This window comes from Natrix helvetica (genome assembly GCF_964273705.1).
Source record: "Natrix helvetica genome assembly, chromosome: 3".
Lineage (NCBI taxonomy): Eukaryota > Metazoa > Chordata > Lepidosauria > Squamata > Natricidae > Natrix > Natrix helvetica.
In genome coordinates, this window is record NC_138549.1 from 126,709,077 (window position 1) to 126,729,301 (window position 20,225).

The 20,225-nt window shown below is 36.1% G+C and overlaps 2 protein-coding genes across 8 annotated transcripts in view; one reads left to right on the top strand and one right to left on the bottom strand.

The window, feature by feature from the left end:
• Window positions 1-1,266: 1,266 nt before the first annotated feature.
• On the top strand, window positions 1,267-6,054 carry TOMM6 (translocase of outer mitochondrial membrane 6). Its single transcript, XM_081947094.1, has 3 exons — window positions 1,267-1,476; window positions 2,075-2,174; window positions 5,781-6,054. The coding sequence occupies exons 1-2, from the start codon at window positions 1,355-1,357 to the stop codon at window positions 2,169-2,171; spliced, it is 219 nt and encodes a 72-aa protein (XP_081803220.1). The 5' UTR covers window positions 1,267-1,354; the 3' UTR covers window positions 2,172-2,174; window positions 5,781-6,054.
• A 3,078-nt stretch (window positions 6,055-9,132) lies between these two features.
• The window catches only part of USP49 (ubiquitin specific peptidase 49), a 38,513-nt gene continuing 27,420 nt past the window's right edge, over window positions 9,133-20,225 (bottom strand). For 6 of the 7 annotated variants that reach the window (XM_081947088.1, XM_081947091.1, XM_081947090.1 and 3 more), the window contains 4 exons: window positions 19,005-19,209; window positions 16,205-16,313; window positions 13,681-13,886; window positions 9,133-13,040 (listed from right to left, as the gene is read on the bottom strand). In XM_081947088.1, the coding sequence (XP_081803214.1) occupies window positions 12,856-13,040; window positions 13,681-13,886; window positions 16,205-16,313; window positions 19,005-19,209 (705 nt within the window). In that variant the 3' untranslated portion in view covers window positions 9,133-12,855. The remainder of the gene's footprint in view (window positions 13,041-13,680; window positions 13,887-16,204; window positions 16,314-19,004; window positions 19,210-20,225) is intronic. The other variant, XM_081947093.1, reaches the window with a different exon arrangement.

Here is a 20,225-nt window from a genome sequence, read left to right on the forward strand (position 1 = left end):
ATTATAGCCTCATAAAAGAAAATTATAATATCAATGCACAGGTAACTGTTACCAAACCCAACTGATTCAGGGGGTAGTTATCACTGGCATAATCCTGCAAATACACTTGTTACTCAGTTCTGAAATGAGAATTGTAGCAGCAACTGACAGACAAGCATTCTCAGACTATGAAGCATTTAATATATTTGTCTGAGATTTAAATTTCTCAGTTTGAATCAATAGGAGATACTGAACAATACAAAAGCTTTATTAGAACTTTTGCAAAAGTTGGCCTTCTATGCTCATGTGGATAGAGCCACAGAAGAACAATGATACATATGAATGCAAGATTTAAATAGTTTCAAAAAACCCCACCCCATCAATGCCCCTCATTATCATTGGTCATTTTATGTGAGATAAGTTTTGGCTTATAAATCCAATAAAACAAACAATCCTAACAGCTGGTTTCCCAGATATGCCATACCCGATAGTTGCTGTATCTTGATCATAGCACTATTAATTTGAGCATGGCAGCTGCTTTCCTGCCAATGTTAGCTTGACCTGGCCTGGAATGTACTAATCAAATCACTAGCCTTATTTCCCAAAACCTCACATTCTTACATAATTCCATAGCTACTGTCCAAAAGCTGGTGTCTTGGGTTATACAGCGTTATTCTTGCTCTTTTCTTTACAGGAATAATTCTAATTTATCTCAATTTGTATGGCCACTCCTCCTATAACAACTTTGAGCAGCTCGCAAGGGGTAAAACAAGTACTATCAAACATAACCATAACAGAGTAAAACTACAAAATAAAAACCCTGTGCCTTAATCATCTTAGGATGCACTGCAGCAAACTCCAATTACTCTCATTTCTATTCTTTTTGTTCCATTATATTCTGTCTCAGAACACTAGTTTAAAAGCCAGATCTTGATGACCTTCCAAAACCTAGAAGACACACGTGTTTGTTTGTTTGTTTGTTTGTGTGTGTGTGTGAGTTGTCAAATCAAGTGGGGAAAGGTGTTCCACGAGGTACTGTAGGGGCAACCACTTGGCAATTTGAAGCTTGTGTATTTCAACGCGCAGAATTCCTCAGCCAACATGGAGTTGAAGTCCACACATCTTAAAGTTGCCAAGAATGAAAACGCCGGGAATCGTTTCTTCCGCGCATCTCGCGCTTTTCTTTTCCTCGCGCCTCCGCAGCAGAGAAAAGAAACAAGTGCGACGTCTCTCCTCCTTTAAAGGGCTCCGAAAACAGGAAGTGACGTAAAGGCCGCGCGCCGGCAGTGACGGTTTTTTTGGGTTGCCGGCGATATTTCCTCTGCTTCAAAGAACTCGTGCGAGTCTCTGCCAAGGAGAGTCCGGAGCCTTAGCTATGGTGACAGGCGGTCAAATAGGCTCTGCTGGCGGGAGTTCCGGCGCGGTTACCCCTGAAGGTCTGCGCGGCTGGATCCGAGGAGCTTATCGCTTTGCCACAGACCGCAATGACTTCCGCAGGTGAGAGAGGAATTGAAGAGCTTCGGGTCTCGACCAGAAACCTTACTGGAAAAAAGAGGGAGCGCCTTGCTTCTCGTGTCTTTATAAACTCGTTTTTCCCTACCTGATTTTAACAGAGAGAGAGAGAGAGAAAGAGAGAGAGGCATATACTATAACTATCCATCCATCTATCCATCCATCGTGAAGAATTAAGACTTTCAGGGATTACTGTTTGCTCAGGAACTGTTATTCTTTATGTCCTCCTTAGAAAGTTTCCATAAGTATCTAGTCACTGTGGAACTACCGCTAAATCTGACAGGCCTTGAGACAGTTAAGCTCTTGTGTTCTTAAGGTATACAGAAGAGCTACATCAAAACAACAGGCATCATGCTTCACCTTCCTAGGCATTTTCTTTATAGCAGTATTAAAATATTTTGGGTTAGAAAAAGTCGCCCCAAAGCACTGGAAAACATATAGATAATTTCTGCAACTGAAAAAAATGTTACTTGATAGTGTAACCTAAGAATACGCTTTCAGTGTTTCTAGATAGAAAATTCTATATTAGCATTCTGTATAAGCAGTATCAGTTGTCATTAACTCTCACTTGTATTTGTTACAGAAATCTCATAGTTAATCTGGGACTCTTTGCAGTAGGTGTCTGGGTAGCCAGAAACTTAACAGACATTGATTTGATGGCACCACAACCTGTTGCATAGCAGGTGAGTATATATACCATAGTGTGTAATTTCTTAACACGTTTATTAAGCAAATTATTCATTTATGGCAAGCCCAATTAATTATTAAACTGATTACACTTGTTTTATGAAAGCAACCCAGCTTGATCCAGTGATAATGATATCAGACTAGAAACCAGAAGACTGAGTTCTGGTTCTACTTTAGGCATGAAAGCCAGCTGGGTGACTTTGGACCAGTCCATCTTATCTCATGGTGCAGGTGTAGAAAAATAGAAGGAATTTTAGATATGTTTGCTGCCTTAAGTTATTTAAAAATAATAAAGACGGGATTAAAAATTTCTAAGAACCCTTGTTGTTGTTTTTACCAAACCACAATTATGCGAAAATGACAATATCCATCTAGTGACACATATGTACCACAATTATATATTTGGGTCCCAATATCTCATGCAAATATATAAGTCATAAGACATAAAGCATGTTTTGTTATTTTAAGTCCTCCCCTTACCCAATTTTGTATAAAATGTGCTATATTTATGATCTTTGTATTGTTTACTTTAAATAACCCAGTCCTTTTTTATTGTTTGTCTTAAAATTGAGATTAGGCAAAAATTGTCCAGTTATCTTTTAAGTTTAAAGAAACTATGCCTTTTCTAATATTGTCAAAAGTTAATTTAGGGGCAAATAGAATTTTCTCCTGTCCTTGAGATGGGAATAAAGCATAGTGTTTAAAACTCACAGCTTTCACAGCCTATCTTTTATCAGACCTTGGGAAAAGATAGTTTAGCTGCCCTCACCGAAAATAGCATGGTTCTCCAAAAACAGCTGTGTGAAGGGTCCTGCCAACCCTGAACAGATGCTCTGTCCTGCTACAAACAAAACAACTTAGGAAAATTACATAGCCCTAAGATGCAGATGGAAGTTGTGATTTCAAAGCAATATTCTGCCTCCCTAAAGTCAGAAATTCTTAATGAAACATGATTGCCTCAGCAACTAAATTAGCTCTTCTTGGTGGGGAGAAGCAGCCACTCAGTCTGAGCCTGATCATTATTGGTGGGCAGCTTTCCAAAAGAGCTTGCTCCAATCTTTTTTTATATATTTGGTATCGGTAGTAGCTAAAGGAGATTCAACTTTTCCCAGTCTAGTTTCTGGTACATCCAACGGCATGGACAAAATTTGAATTCAGTCCTTACTTTTTGCTAGTTGCGCCAAACTATTCTTATCTCGACCAAGGCCTTCATTCCTTCCTATTCTCAATGCCCCATGTTTATTATTCAGTGCATGGAATTTCCATTGTGGAATTCAATGGCTCAAATGCAGCAAACTAACAACTGGCTATATCCTTGCAAAAACTGTAAATAACAAGCGTCAAATGTAATTCTTTGCAGAGGCAGGAATTGGTATTAGGTCCTACAAAGCCATTTGACTTGTGTGCTATATTAATATCAACCTCCTAGTAAATAGGTAGTTGGTATTTTAAAGTGAATCATTTTGAAAACCAAAATTAGGCAGTGCCCTTTAGCAGGAAGCACCTCTACATCCATGAAAATGTTTGCATAGGAGGTTTTCTTCCCTTTTCCCAAGGAAAACTATTTTCAACTTCAGCCTGCTCCTCCAGTGAGATGGAGGCTCTGCTATAAGGGTATTTCCTCAGCAGATGGTAAGTAGAATGTCTTCAACTGAGGCAAGGAGGCTGTGTATTTGACTCCTCCTATAAAAACCCTTCTACCAAGTTCTTATACCACAGCCATTTTAACATAAGGGGGTGGTTACATTTATTGTTCTTATTTGAAAATGCAGAAGAAAAATACTACCAGTGTACAAATGTGTACATATATAGCCATTAAACCTGTTTAGACTTTGTAAGACAATTTGTTCACATTCTAGAATATTGTAAACATACCTAAGCAGGCATTTTGGCAAAGGTTTTCTAATTCTACTTGAACTTGTCTGCAAGAAATAAATTAAAGAGAGATATTTGATAAAAACGAGTATTTAGTGGTATTTGGAAATCTATTAACTATTAAAATGATTACAGTTATTCTTGTATCCCTGAAACTACATCTTTGAACATACAACAAATGTGAAACTATACCTAAGAACATACAACAAATATGATGTCTTTTCAATAACTGGATTTGAAAGTTTAACGTGAGATTTTAATTCTGTAGCCTTCATGAAAATATGAAAATGTACGATCTTTCTTAAAATCTTCATTTATCACTAATCACTAATCACTTATCACTAAGCAATTGAAGCCATTTTCTTTTGCCCCACGAAATATGGCCTTGGACTTATTATCAGGGAGGGCTTATTGTTTTGGGGTTGCTGGGCAGCTGCTCCCTTGTGAGCGGACTGTAACCACGCTCACAAGCAGCTGCCCGGCAATTCCCCTCCAGCCGGGCAGAGCGCCATTCACTGACCAAGGGGGTATCACTAAGGCGCCAAGCTACGTGGCGCTCTGCCCACCCCCCAGCTCCTGTGGCTTGGCACATTCGGGATACCCCCTAGGTCAGTGCATGGAGCTCTGCCCAGCTGGAGAGGGGGGGGGGTTGCACGAGTGCCTGTTCTGCCCCCAGCCTCACCAAGCCCTTGCGCAGCTCTCCCAGGGCACCGCCGCCACCGCCACGCTCTGAGCGTAACTTCCAAACTCCAAAACTCGGCTGCCGAGTCTTTCAGCATCGGCAACTCTAGGAGTGCTCTCTATGGTGGGCCCGCTGCCTGACAGAGTCTTCCAGACAGTCTTCCAATCAGCCCACCATAGAGAGCACTCCTAGAGTGGCCGATGCTGGAAGACTCGGCAGCCGAGTTTTGGAGTTTGGAAGTTATGCTTGGAGCGTGGCGGCAGTGGTGCCCTGGGAGAGCTGCGCAAGGGCTTGGTGAGGCTGGGGGCAGAACAGGCGCTCGCGCAACCCCCCTCTCCAGCCGGGCAGAGCTCCGTGCACTGACCTAGGGGGTATCCCGAATGTGCCAAGCTGCGGGAGCTGGGGGTGGGTGGGCAGAGTGCCAAGTGGCTCGGCGCCTTAGTGATGCCCCCTAGGTCAGTGAATGGTGCTCTGCCCGGCTGGAGAGGGGATTTGCCGGGCAGCTGCGCGTGAGCATGGTCACCTCATGGCTGCTTCGCCCCTGAAGCTGTGCCCGTCTCTTCGGGAGCCCGCTTGCAAGGGAGCAGCCACCAGCAATTCCCCCCTCCGGCCAGGCAGAACGCCACTCCCCAACCTAGCGGTATCCTGAAGGCATCAAGCAACGTGAGAGCCCGGCTCCCGCAGCTTGGCGCCTTCGGGATACCGCTAGGTCGGTGAGCGGTGCTCTGCCTGGCTGGAGGAGGGGGGTTGTCCAGGGGGTTTATTTTTGGGGGTGGGCTTATATTTTTGCCCACATGAAAAATGTGGCAAGGCGTTAGTTTCGGGACAGGTCGTATTTTCCGGGAAACACGGTATGATTAGCTATAGAATTCTAAAATCTTTTAGGATTTATTTTGCATTCTCCCAGAATAAGAATTTGAAAATGAGAGTTGTGTTGTAAGTTATAGATTATGTATATTTGTGGAAAGGCTATATATTGCTTTTTTTGTTCAGTTGAGCAGTGCCATCAACCCTGTAATTTTTTTTATCATTACATTCTTTACAGATTTTATAAATCTGAACTTCCCTCTACATGAGAAAATGGCAAGAAGAATTGGAGAAAACAGAGACAATATTTTACCTCTACATCATTCTTCACTATGCTTAATTGATTCTTTGGCAGCATTAGGTTTTATACTCAAATAATAATAATAGATAATGGTATTCTATTGTTTTTTTTGTTTTGTTTTGAAGAAATGTTTTTTATATATGTACATTATTTTGCAGAATTGAACTGTTAGATTCTGACCTGAAATGTGAAATAAAGACATGCCAGTGCACTGGACTTTTTTCTTTTTTAATAGGAAATTTCAGCTTACAAAACAAGGTAAAAAGAGTAGAGATTTACAAAATCATAAAAACATGATTCATATTTCACTTTTAAAGAAGTAACAAGCCCCAGTCCTGTGTTTAAGTAGGACTATTAACTATTGAATGGAAAAAATACATTTTAAAAAGGCCTAGGTGAGGGTTAATTATGGACAACTTTCAGCCGATATAACAGTTGTGTGGTACTTGGAGTTGATTGTATGTTATACATGGAAAAAGAATTCTGTTGCATAGCATTTTGATTCCTTGAATTGCTCTATGTGCCTTTCAAGTTAACTGGACACTATGAAAGATGTATTTTTTTTAAGTTGAGATGTTTTGCCTCTTTTGGAAGATTGCCACTGCCTTTGCAAAACATTTTTAAATATGTTAGTTAGCAAAAGCAGAATGATTTTTCATCAGAAATATTTTTCAAAATATGGATAAAAGATAGCTTAATCCAAAAGAAACACAAGCCAATAAATCTACCAGCAGTCATCATAGATAAAATTAGAGGACGAAAGGACAAAGAATGTAATCCTGTCAGAGCTGTACTTAATGGACAGAAAATGTCATTTTTCATCTTTGTGTCACTAAAAGTTCTTGCATTAAAAACACTTTAAATCCACATATCAACATATCAGATTAGATGAAGTTTAAAAACAGATTGACAGACTGCTGGATATTGACAGGTCTGTCCTCTTTTATTCACTTCCATTCTACAAAACCTTGTAGGAGAGGCAGTATCATATACACCACAAATGTAGAATAAGACCACTTTGATAATTAAGATTATATGAGTAGTAAAAAGTGAAGCTGTAAATTACTACTCATAACTCTTCCAAAAGTCAAAGTTTTAACAACTTTTGCTACTCTTAGAATAATATTAGCAGTAAGAAAAAAGTAGAGAATCCTTGCATTTAGGAAATGCCTTTAAAATTGACTTTTCAGTGTGAAATAGGGTTGTTTTGGTGTCAAAATATATCAATTCTCAGAGAAGACTTACTGAATTTTGTATACTGAAAACCCACAATCTAATCCAAGCATTCAGCATACTTTTAAGTAAAAGCAATTTCTATACAATTTCAAAAAGTAGAAATAAAGCCTACTCCTTAATTTTAGTCTAATAAGGCTAATATACTACATCTTAACATTTTATGGAAATAAATTCTCTCTGAACTGATTGGAATGGGAAAAGAATTAAGTTTGTTTGCTGGCAGAATACTATCTGCTGCTGGAATAACATCAACTCTAAACCCAGACTGCTTCAACTACCACTTCACTTAGGAGTTAAATTTTTAAGTCTCCCAATTGTTAATGATTTATTCTGCAGAACTGCAGTATATGTATTGGGCTTTCCTAAGTGGTGGTATTAGATCACTATTCATCTTATATTTTGCTGGATTCCTAAGTAATAAAATTGATTTTCCTTAAATGTAGGATTATAGCAGCACCAGGAACAAGTTTATATTTGTGTTCAGTTCCAATGATTTCTTATATGCTGTATTGGATTTGTAAGGAATTTTACAACACACTATGTATTATGAGTATTACATAGCATCCACAATAGTATAATTTTACTATTAAATGTATAGGTGTAATAACATTTTTTCACCTTACTGCTGGGTTGAATATGTAGAAGAGGCCATTCTTATTTTACTAAGAAACAGTGGCAATTGAGATGTGAATTTTTAGATTCAGCTCATCATGCATGCATATATGCAAACCTTTCTGTTCAAATGAAATATTTTAACACTTGGTAGCGTATTTAACATCTCCATTTACAATCCCATTTAAAGTGAATTTGAAGAGCATAGTTCAACCTGCATCAGCATTGTTGCATACTCTGCATTACAAATAATCCAGAAGTCTTGACCCTATTGAGAAGTGCTACAACTCAAAAGAGGCACATTACAGCTATGCAATAGTAACCATGAATAATCTTATTCAAAGTACTGTATTCAAGAATGCATTAGAAACTAGATGTTAGGTCTTATTTCATGAAATAGTATATGGTTGATCTGTTAATCTTTTTTATACTGAAACATATATGCCTTATTCATACTATTGAAGTATTATCTGCATGAAGATATGTTGAGTCATTATCATCTTTTAACAGAAGAGAAAGAACATCATGGCAAAAGAGAACCATTATCATGCAAGGCACCAATCAGTAATTTAAGAGCCTTTTTCAAACTGCTTTGTCAATAAGCTGCTCTAGGCATTCTTACCATTTGTGTTTTAATTACGAATTACTTGCTTAAAGAGGAATAATCCTATCTAAAAACAATAAAAAAATACCGACAAAGATTTAACACAAAACCCAAAATGATTTACTTTTGAGCAAACCATTTGCATCATTAGAAATACAGTATTTAGACATATACAATAAAATACATCAAGTTGCTGGTAGGAAACATTTTTCCATTCACATACAGATAAGAAATGTTTAAAAAAACCCAAACCTGCTACCTAAGTATTGTAAAGACTCAGATCTGGGAGTGAAGAAACTAAAAACTTGTGTCCCATGCAAAATATAGTTAGGTACAAGGCACCATTTTAAACTTTAAAAAATTGTTCATAAAGTTTTATCAGGAGGGAAAATTAATCCTATACCCAACTTTCACTCAATCCATAAACATAATAATCAGCAATACTGTTGGATGCGGCTGCAATTTGTGCTGGGGATTATTATTATTTCAAAATTAACTCGTTCACTTTCTTTCCTTAGATATAACATTCATAACACATGGAATTTTACAATCAGAGATTGTATATATAAAGACATGCTTTTTTCTTAGCATCTCCTTATGAATCCATACAACACATTTACTTGTGCATTTTAATTTCTGTGTATAGAAACTTTCCCTGAAGTAAATGAAAACAGCTCATTCAAAAGCAACAGCAATAAAAAAGGTCTCCATAGTTCAGCTTTATCGTACAATGAAGAAATATGCTAGGATATTGTCCTAATTAATTTGCTTGATAAAGTTGGTAATATTTTCCATTGTTATCTAATAGGAAAAAATAGCCATTATTTTCTTTTCCTTCTTCGTATACATTTATTTTTTATTAGGAGCTGCTTATTCTTCTGCAAATTTTAGAGATACAGGTATATCAAATTAATAAAATCTGATTTATATCTGATTTGATAGCTTTTTAAAAAATTGTGTCCTGAATTGCTTCACTGAACTTTATTTTTCATCACTAGTTTGGCAACAGGCACAAAATTAGCTGATTAAGTTTTAAATGTAGCCAGCTTATTTTTGTGGGTAAATTAAAAAGTTGTTTCCCAAAGATGTTTATGCAGAAGTAAATTACTCACGTTAATGGGCTTGCTCCCTAGTTAGCATTCTTAGGACCATGTAACTCTTAACATGACTAAACTACTTGCCATGGTTTAACAGGTACGCATATGCTTTTAGTCATATCTTTGCTGGTACACTATGTTTTGTGTGAATGAATCACTTACTCTATGATAAATATTTTCAAATCAGGGCTGGTTGATCCTGTCAGCCCTGCAATTAATATATATGCAAAGAAAGGAGTTGAATGTGGCTAGAGAAAAAAATAATAAGGGAAGACATGGTATCATTTATTATTCTGTTAGGCTTCGATTATAATGGCAATAGATAGAATTATCAATTATTTCATTTTCTGCCAACCAGGACACTTTAAAACAGTGTACAAAGAATAGCAAGAACACTGCTTGCAGCAGATATAAAAGAAACAGCATAAAAATGCTATACACTATCGCTTCCAAATAAAAGCTAATATTACAGAAACCTCACAGTGTTGGGAACAGCAAGCTGAATTCAAAAGTAAGTTACTTCCATCGCTCAAGATAACTCTTAATTGCACATTTTTATATCCCATGGCACTATTACTCACATGAGAGACTGACTTTTCAAATCTTGGGAAATGTAAAACATTCATGGCTATTAATACACCCACCTCTCTATTATCTTCCCCATATATCTCCTATAAGTGTCAGATGTTCCTATTTGCTCAAATATGGATGTAATACTCAAACAGCATTAATGGAAGCTGTGCCAGCTTTTGCTCAATCTTTCTACGTTTACTTTTTCTGGAGGTGGGTAACCTTTGAGGCATGTACAGTTCTGAATACCTCACAATTATAAATTCTGCATCAGCCATTTCCTGCAAGGACAAGAAAGAAGGCGATGGGCACATAAGAGATCTCAAGAACTCTAATCTCTCATAGAATCCATGAATTAGAGCCACTGAGAACCCACTCAAAATTGTTTAGCTGCCAGGCAGTATTTTGTTTTATTTATGAGAGTAGAAACAACTGGAATCTTACACGCAAGATATTCTTGGTCATGTTTTGAATTATTGGGGTGTAGTGGAGTTGGGGGAGCAAGATATTTTATGGCACTCAATGAGGAAAACAGTAAGAAAACAAATAATGGGAGAAAAAAGAATGGGTGAGTGCAAATGGCAGTGGCTGAAAGATCTTGATTTATAAAAATGGCCACCTTTCATTTTTGTTTTGGGATTCTTGAATAGAGGAATAACCTGAAATAATGATAATATTGAAGCAAAATAAGTGACGCCTGCACGTCAGCCCCAACTAACTTTCCTGGAGATAATCCTTACAAAGCTTTTCATGCTGTAAAAAATCATTGTGCTGATTTTTGCACTTTAATTCACCAAAGTCAATCCTACCAAAAAAGAAGCTCTGCTCCTTGATTCAAGTTATATTACATTCCTTAAATGTCTATTAATAATTACAGTAGTTGAATTGTGAATTTATTATCAAGAATGCTTCTGCTAAAAGAAAACTTTATAGAAAAGCAATTATGTTGTTTTATAAGTCACATCTGGGCTCTGCGTGTTCCTATCTGTCTGACTGGAGACTATAATTTGATAGAATCAGAAAGCGAATCATAGGGTCAAGACTAACACTGCATATAACAATCCCATGCACTTCCAATATTGTTCCCTAGCAAGATGAGAAGAGACAAGTCGGTAGGTTTTTCTTTAATTATTTTCTGATTCAATTTCATCAGGATTTTGCTGAAATACAGATTCAGAATTACCACATTAAAGCACATTAAACACTTCATGTGCCAGAACCATAAAAACTTCCAGCTTGACACTACCAAATTTGAGTTGGGCTTGTTACATATCTCCATAGACATTGATTTCTCCCACCCTGCTGAAAGCTGAATCTTATACACAACAATTTATATTCTTGGTTGGCTAGTACAAATACAGTCAGCTATTAAAGCTCCTGTGAATTTTTTAAAGCTTTGTACAAACCAGCAAAAGAATCCATTTCATGTATCTTAAGTGAATAACATGGGATTTGTATGCTATACATCAGTATTTCTTAACTGAAAGGCAGCAAGCTGCTTAGCTGCAGTGAGGTCTGTATTTTCCAAATATGCCCTTCACAAAGAACTGAAATAGTGATAATCATGAAAGGTTAACAGTGAAAAGTTAAATTGGATGTTAGTGTGATGTGGTCAGGGGTTTTTCCTTTAAGATATACAGTATGCTAGATTTTTACTGTTAGATTTCCAGAGCTGTATGTGTATTATGTCTCCGAGACAGCAAGAACAGCAACTGAGGGAAAAGAGAATATAGATGCACAATTTAGGTGCAATCTCTTTTGTCGTCAGACTCCAAAATAAACCTCTGAGAGACTTCTCAAAAACACAACAAAGGGAAAACTGAATGGAAAAATGGTCATGAAAAGGAGATTATTAGGGTGAAATAATCTTGTTACTAATAGCTACTATATTCCTCACCATTTTTTCTTGTATATGCAAATGTTTTATGCATTTAGGGAAAGAGTTGATTTTAAAAAAAATCTGTGTTTGTTGAACAATGCGTCAGTAGTACTAAAAACCTAAGCTTCACTGTGAACCTGAATGGATTCACAAGTCCTATTCATGCACTGATCATCATAAGATAAACAGTAGATGATGAAAGTCTTGAAAGTAATATATCCCATATTAACTATTATAATTACACAAGAAAAGGTTGCAAATTCAGTTTACGTAGCTGTCTTGTTAAGATTAGGTGGGGAAGAAAAACAGTACTTGTAATTTCTAGCACAGGTTCAAATTGAAGTATGCAACAAATTACTCAGATGTGTATATAATTTCCACTTTTGTTCTTTCTAACAGATTGGAGTAATTGTAGGGTACAAACATTTGTTACCCGAAAGATATAAACAAGGACCAATGAGCATATTTTCCCAGTTTAGAAAAATCATTGTTAAGCATTTTAGAGTTTTTGTATAGTACAATTCTATCTACCTAAATTATGTTGGTTGGAAAGAACAATGTATGATAATTGGTGAGTCATTTTCACCAAGAGGTGCAACAACAGTTCACCACATCAACAGAACAGAGATAGAATTCTACTATTCATATATTTTCTTAAGCAATGTATAGATTTATGGTCAGTTTAATGGCTTTGTATCCTGGCTGTACACAGAAGTTTTGAATGTACCTACTTTTTCATACCACATAGCAATTCCTCTTTGAAAGAAGATAAATGGTCGTACACATTGGAGGCTGTTACTCTTTGTTTGGAGGAGGAAGGGTTTACAAATGCATCTGCCTTTTTAAAAAAAATAGATGTTCTGCTACAATCTTATAGAACAAAGTTGCACATAGTAGGACAAATTTTCCAGAAGGTGGATCCAAAATTCTTGCAACAGTACTTGTTCCTGCCTAGCTGAATTAATTCCAAAGGCTTTTGAAAAAGAATCAGTTGATTGAGAATAATGTCTCCTTTCAGGGGAGTGTCAGTCTTCTAACATTGTGTTTAGACAGCACCTGAGCTTGAAGTTGTGTTTCTGAGATACTTGCTCTGCCCTGTATAGTTCTTTGTGTATAAAAAAGAATGTATGCTTGGGTTTTGCATACCTCCTCCACGCTACATACATTCAGTTTGGAGTCATTGCAGTGGACCCAAAACCCTAAAAATGAGACAAATAAAATAAAATATTAATGGCAAGATTGTGGTCCAACAAATTCTTTTAAAATAGTCATTGGGGAAAAGACATCCAAAGAATAATGCAATCAATTCCATAAGCCCAAGAGAAGGTTTGAGATTCTGATTGTGCCTTAAAAAAACTCTCCTGATCTCAGTTTTTCTGTTTCACGGATATTTCTGACTGATATTTAAGAGAAAAAATAATTCTAATTCTTCCTACAGAAGGTTGGAAAAATGTAATACAAGCATTTTACAAAGAAACACAATAACTGATTGGAGATGATGCAATTAAATTCTTCATAGCAGATTTCTCAAAAGTTTTTTTTCAGCTTAAGTAATGGAAACATCAATCGCTCTGATTCTGTCTCACATGCACATACAAGCAAATAAAATGCGAGCCTGAGAAAGAGAGAAAGTAAACTCTTTTTTGAAAAAAGCAAGCAATAAAGTTTCTCCTCATTGTGCTTAAGCTACAGAAACCTAACAGATTTTTTAATTCTAATGTTATCAATGCACAGTGAAAGCTGAGCAATATAAACTCTACACAAAACAAATATGTTTTTATGGAAGAGATAAATTTATAAGATGCATTATTTTTTTCCCCTGTAATAAGGCTCACGCACCTCCCTCTGTGTTGTAGCAATATGCCGTGTAATGTCCTGAGCCAAACCCTTTCCCGTGATGCATCACCACAGCCGAGAGGTCATAGACAAAGGTCTCTTTGTCAAGAGAGGAGAAAGTATCCCTGCAGCAGTAAGGTTCCATGTTTAATACCTGGTCAAAGAGGACATGGACCCCAATCTTCTCACGGTGATTACGTCCAGACCACCTGCAAGTTGAAAACATTTAATCAAAAGGACTTTTAAAATGAAAAAGGATCTGATGCAACGTCTTTGAAAAAAATGTAATATACTAATTATTGTCATTATTGTATCCATTTTCAACTAATATTTTTTCAAATTTAATTGACATTCATTTAATATGTGTTTTTAAAACATCGTTATTACCTAACTTCTCTGATATAACATTTGAAAACTATTCTGCTTTTCTTCACCAAGTCCTTTTCTGAAATGGATAATTAATAAATGTATTTATGCTAGGGCTAAGGTTCTTAATTGCTAGGAAACTACCAATACTGATTATGCTGCTAGATGTAACAAATTTATTGTTGTTTTAACCATTGGTTATGTCCTATTCTTGGCAACTTTATAGGAAGGGCTCTCCATTACACTCTGCGAAGCAAAGGCTTCTTTCAATTGTTGCAAGTTCAACTTTGTATTAGATCTGATGTTATCAAGCCAGCGTGTTCTTTGGGTGCATTCTCTTCTTTTTGTTCCACTAACCATTCCTAGCATCATTTCCTTCTCCAATGCCATAGCCAAAGTAAATCAGACGCAGTCTTATGATTTTAGCTTCTAGTGATATGTCTGGGTTTATACAATTAGCACCTCCCTGTTAATTACTCTGGCTGTCCATGGTAAGGTATACTCAATAATTTACGCATCACAGTTCAAAGGCATCAATTCTTCTTTGATCAACCATTCTTAATGTCCAACTCTTGCAACCATACATCATTATAGGGAAAATGTTTGCTCTAACTAGCCTGCTTGTTGTATTTATATCAATATCTCTGTTTTCCCAGATCTTATTCATGTTAATCATTGCAGTGAGGCCTACGGTTTATCCTGCATTTGATTTCAGGAGTAGAACTGCTACCGTGAACAATTTTGGATCTAAGGAAGATAAATTCTTGAAATAATTCAATTTCCTCATTGTTGATTTTAAATGTCTCATGTCCATCTGCAGCTGTTGTCATTAACTTTGTTTTCCTGATGTTAAGACTCGATCTCACTGTTTCACTTTTGTCCTTGATTTTCCAGATCACTTTTTCCAGGTCTTCCTTATTTTCAGCCAATAGTGTTGTATCATCTGCATACCTCAAATTATTTATGGTTCTTCGCCAATCTACACTCCAACATCAGGCAATTTGAGATCTAATTTCCGCATGATCAATTCAGCATACAAATTGAACAAAAAATGTGATAAAATACATCCCCGTCTAACCTTTATGGCAATAACTCAACATAACTCAGATAACAAATGTAGATATTGGAATATACTTCCTGGAAGGAAGGATGTTTCTTTTTCTGTTACAAACCTATGATGTATAGAACAATAGCATAGTGTCTAGTCACTATCAACCAGCTCTACAAAAGAACTCTCATTACTACAGGTTAATACTACAACAAACTTTTTTCTACTATGGCTGAATCCAAGCACAGAAATGTTGTAAAGAAACTTTTCAGAATCTTCAAAGAAATGGAAGCAACAGAATTATTTTTTTAAAATTATACAAATGTAAAACTTTCAAAGGCCAGAAGTAACTTTTCCTTTACTGTAAACTGATCATTAAAAGATACATCATGCTAATGAATATTTTTCCTAATTTTGCTAATTATGTAATTCATTGCAATCTGCTTTGAGAGTCTCCTGTTTGACAAACATCAGCATCCACAAAAGAAACAGTAGCACTATTATGAGTTGCTTCCCAAATAATGTTTCACTTGAAACACACGAAGAGCTGCAATTATATTACTAGCATTTTCAACTGCTATGCATATAGACATACTCCACAGACAGATGGCAAATGGCTGAAACATTTCCTATCAATTCTATACCTTAGGTTGACCCTAGTAGATTTTAATGTCAAGTTTTGGAAAGTCTTCCTTTAAATCACAACTTAAAAGAATTCTAGCACGCAATAATTTTAATCCGTATACAGTAATTAGAAGACGAATCAACATTTTTTTTGCAAATATAGCAAATGTTTAAACTTGAGAACTCTCTTTACAAAAGTGAATATACATGAAGAAAGAATATAATGGGCTTTTTTCAGAATTGCTCAACTGCAAAGTATACTAATATTTTACTATGTACATCATATTTTTACAAGTACCTACTTTCTTTGTGCTCTGTAATATTTCTTTCAGAAAAATAAAAAATAAAAATAAAACTTTCTTCCAATTTCCTTCAAAAGTAATATGACATATAGGTGTTATGTTTAGTACTCTAGAAATAGTATAGTAATAACTACACTGCCATTTCAGATACAAAAATGACTCCACATTTCTACCACCTTCTATTCACCTGAATCGTTTAAGGTGCAGCCGGAGGACCTGAGGTAGTCTGTAGATCATTAACTGCTTTTTAGCTTCACTTAGAATAAGAGGTTTGGGAGAAGACTTCCGTCGTTTGCCTAGGTAACATTTAAGAAAGAACATAGATGTCATGCATTAAAGGCTTCCATCTTTCAATATAAAAGTTGCAGCCAACAAACAGAGATTTAGATTCAAGATTATGGCTTGCTGAAAATGGAGACACCATTTTCAGCAAGCCATAATCTAAATAATAAAGGTGAGAAGGATAAACATTCCTGGAATTTCTGCTTATACCTTTTTAATTTTTTAGTTTTGGTGGTTTGTGGAGTTGCTTTTTAAAACTTTAATATGCCTATTTTTATGGCTATGCTTTCAGTTTCCCACATAAACATGGTTATATATTTTCGTCAAGGAAATTGCAAGGACCACAAAGAAGGTGCTGAAGTGAGGCCTTAAGCTGCAAGTTGTTCTCTCTTGAAATATGGAATTGTAGCCCAATTTCTTTAGCTATACACGGACTAGTTATGGATTTCAAAACCAATTTGGTTCTCATTTCATGAAAAAATTAGCAGAAGAGTTATAAAAAGAGAAATCACTTACCCCAATTTTTTTTTAAATACCAGTTAAATGTTAAACATAGTGAGAATAAAAAATAAGAGACAAGCAATAAAGTAGTTTGCTTTGCTTTGCTATTTAAAGGATGGCCTGTGCCCAATTCAATGTTTCCCTTTTATAGTTGGTCTCTGTGGGAGCCAATATATATGCACTATTCTTTTGAGCTTGTGTGTAAGTGCAACATGAGGCTTGAATATATGCATTGCACTACTGCATTGCTAAATTTAAAGTTCTAAATGTGAAAAATTCAAGACAGTATCTCAGTTCAAATTTGAAATCTACCTGCTCCTAATCATCTATATATACTGTATTTCATGTATGTATAGAATTCATGACATGACTAGAAGTATTATTCTCCTTCAACCATTACAGATAGTCCTCAACTTATGACCACTGGGTTCCGAGACCATTCATAGTTAAAGTGACACTGAACAAGCAGTAGTTATGATTGGTCCTCAAAGTTATAACTATTGCAACATTCCATGATCACCATTTGCAATCTTCCTTGCCAGCTTCCTACCAGCAGAGTCAATGGGGAAGTTGGCAGGGAAGATCACAACTCCCTTCTGCTGCTCTTACTCACTATGAGGTGTAAGAAGAGGAGCCTTACTATGAAGTCCCCAGAGCTCTCAAACTCTGAAGAACCCTCTACCAGTTCTCTGTAGTACGTGCCCACTGGCAGCACCCCTTGCTTTGTAGTGTGAATCCCTGGCAGCATCCCCCACAGAACCCATCCCTTAGTGCCTCCCATGGCTTCTGCTAACACATCTGTGATCCCAACCAGCCCACCCACACTTCATAGGGCCTTGCTTATGGCACTCACCACCACCTCTGTACCCCCCACACCCCTATGATCCTTGCCTGGAATGTCTGCTTCTTCCTACTTAATGAAACATGCTCCTGGGGTTATAACAGCAATCAGGATTTCCAGAAGTACCATCGCTAAGTGATGTAGTCACGTAACATAACACTTTACAATGACATCACTTATAGATGGAAGTTCTGCTTCCAATTGTCATCATAACCCAAGGACTGCCTATATTGCTTTCTCCCCATATGCCATTCTTTTATTTTTTTGAAGGTAAAAAATTCTAAAACTGGGGTACACAACTTTATCTAGGCCATTGACTAGATATGGGCTTTAGAGGTATGTCAGTGATTGAAAATTAAATTATAATGCAACATAATTATTCCACAGAAGTATTTAATTATTTCTCCTAGCTCCTAAAAAGTACAATTTGTTAGCAACATCTGGAAGATTTCTAGGGACAATTACAAGGATTGTAGGGTAAGGTTGGGCAATGTTTTAATGACCAGTGCCATTGTACATTTTTTAAGGGAGCAAGATTATAATTGTTGATCAGTGAAGCAAAGTGGGCAAGATCATGCATATATTCTTTTTGGACAGTCCAACATTTTTCTGATTTTCTTTCCTTTCTTCATAGGATGGGAATTTAGGATTTTTAATTTGCTTTATTTATGCCTTAAAACATACGGCTTTGGTTGCCCCCTAAAAATGGCAATAAACAGTATCTCTGGTTTCTGACAATAGTGACTGAAAAAAAGATTCTGGAGATCCCAAAACAAAAACTTAATGACTCCATGTAATTTTTGGACCTCATCCACCCATTCCTTTTTAAGGGATAATAATCTGTACAATTGTATTCTAAAACAAGTATTTCTATCTTTTGAGAGAATGCAGTCTTTTTCAAGAAATTTTGTTATCTTGTATCTCCAGCATATCTGTTAGATATCTCAGCAATCTGCCAGAAGAAATGATAAATTTGTTTTCTTTGCTTTGTTTTGGGAAAGAGAGATACAAGACACTGCGATCTGTAGACAGTTCTATATGAGAGTAAAATTTTTACAATCTATGATCAATTGTTATTGCGGATATTATGTAAACATAATTATTAATAATTTTCCTGAACTCCTTCACAGCAATTTAAAAATAATGAAAGAAACTATACCAGCTTTACTTATTTGGTATTATCTAGCTAAATCTCCAGAATTCCCATCCAGCAGGACTTACGACTGCATTGACTGGAAATTCCATGATTTCACATGCCATACATCTGGAAGCACCTTCTTGGAAAAAACCTGAGCTTTAAATTTATAAAGGACATTTCTCAACAGATTCAAGGAGAACACATAACAAAACAGATTTTTCTTACTGTTACACTGGTCACATGCATAAATTCTCCCTTCCAAAGCTTCTGTTTCTGTGAATTTGGCCAACATTTCAGTCAGCATGCACTCAGTTTGATTAAGAGGCACAATCCCTTTATTGATAGAATGATAACGTTCTGGAAATTCCAGGGAAAGATCCCAGAAGGGTTCCACAGTATTGGATTTATAATTACATGTTATACAAGTCACCTGTCAAGGAAAAAAGAATATCAGAACATTCCAATAGAGACAAAAAATATTATTCCCATCGGCTTATTTTCCAGTCTAAAATGACCCAAATCTGTAACCATCCATAGGATATTTTGTTTTAAACTTCTCAGATAGAATCATTTTCAAAAAAAGCATCATGTGATTTTACTACCTTCATACAATTCTCTAGTATAATAATCAGTTTTACTCTATTGGATTCTCTGAATAACACAAAGACTATTCTATTAGCATAAAGTTAATCAAATGTTAATTTTAAAATATTGCTTTTAAAAAATCCAACTATTTTACAATTAGGCAGGAATAAGATGCTTAATTCCAGATCCCTGGAATCACCAAAATATTGCAGTGCTGAAATGTCAATATCTCTCTCTCACAACAGTCAGTGATATAAAACAGATTAAAGAAAGAAAATGTGTTATTCAATTTGCTAGGTTTATCAAATTAAGAGACCAGTTGCCACACTCCTCTATGTAAAAAAATAATGATTTGACAGTATATGAGCTTCAGCTCTGAGCAAGCCCTCATTATGACCCTCTCCCACAGTTCCAGCATTAGGAAAAGTGGTGGTTTACTACAGATAGCATGAATAAAAACATTAAGAAAGAAATCAGAGATTGTGAAAGGTAGCAGTTTGTAGCTCTCTTAGCATAATGCCAAGGATCACAGTTGCACAAGAACAAATTCATATTTATAGAATATATAAGTAAGAAAATAAAGTATGAAATATTATTTTAAGAAAATATTGTTTTGACAAAAATTCTTTATGGCTTAAAATATAAAACCAGTCTCACTCTATCAAATATGCTTTTGAAGAAATGATAAAGTTTATAAAAGACATATCAGAATATACAAGGGTGTATATTCAAGGAAAGAAGAAACAACAGTCCCACCTATACTGGTCATAAAACTCCTTAACAGAAACAAGAATCTGAAGAGGAAGAATCATGTCAGTCCATAAATACACACAGAATTATGTGCTAAATTTTAAAAGCTCA

Excerpts from the sequence above, each read along its gene's own strand:
- TOMM6 (XM_081947094.1), top strand. The coding sequence starts at position 1,355 with ATGGTGACAGGCGGTCAAATAGGCTCTGCTGGCGGGAGTTCCGGCGCG. Across the intron at positions 1,477-2,074 it reads GACCGCAATGACTTCCGCAG|AAATCTCATAGTTAATCTGG; the intron begins GTGAGAGAGGAA and ends TATTTGTTACAG.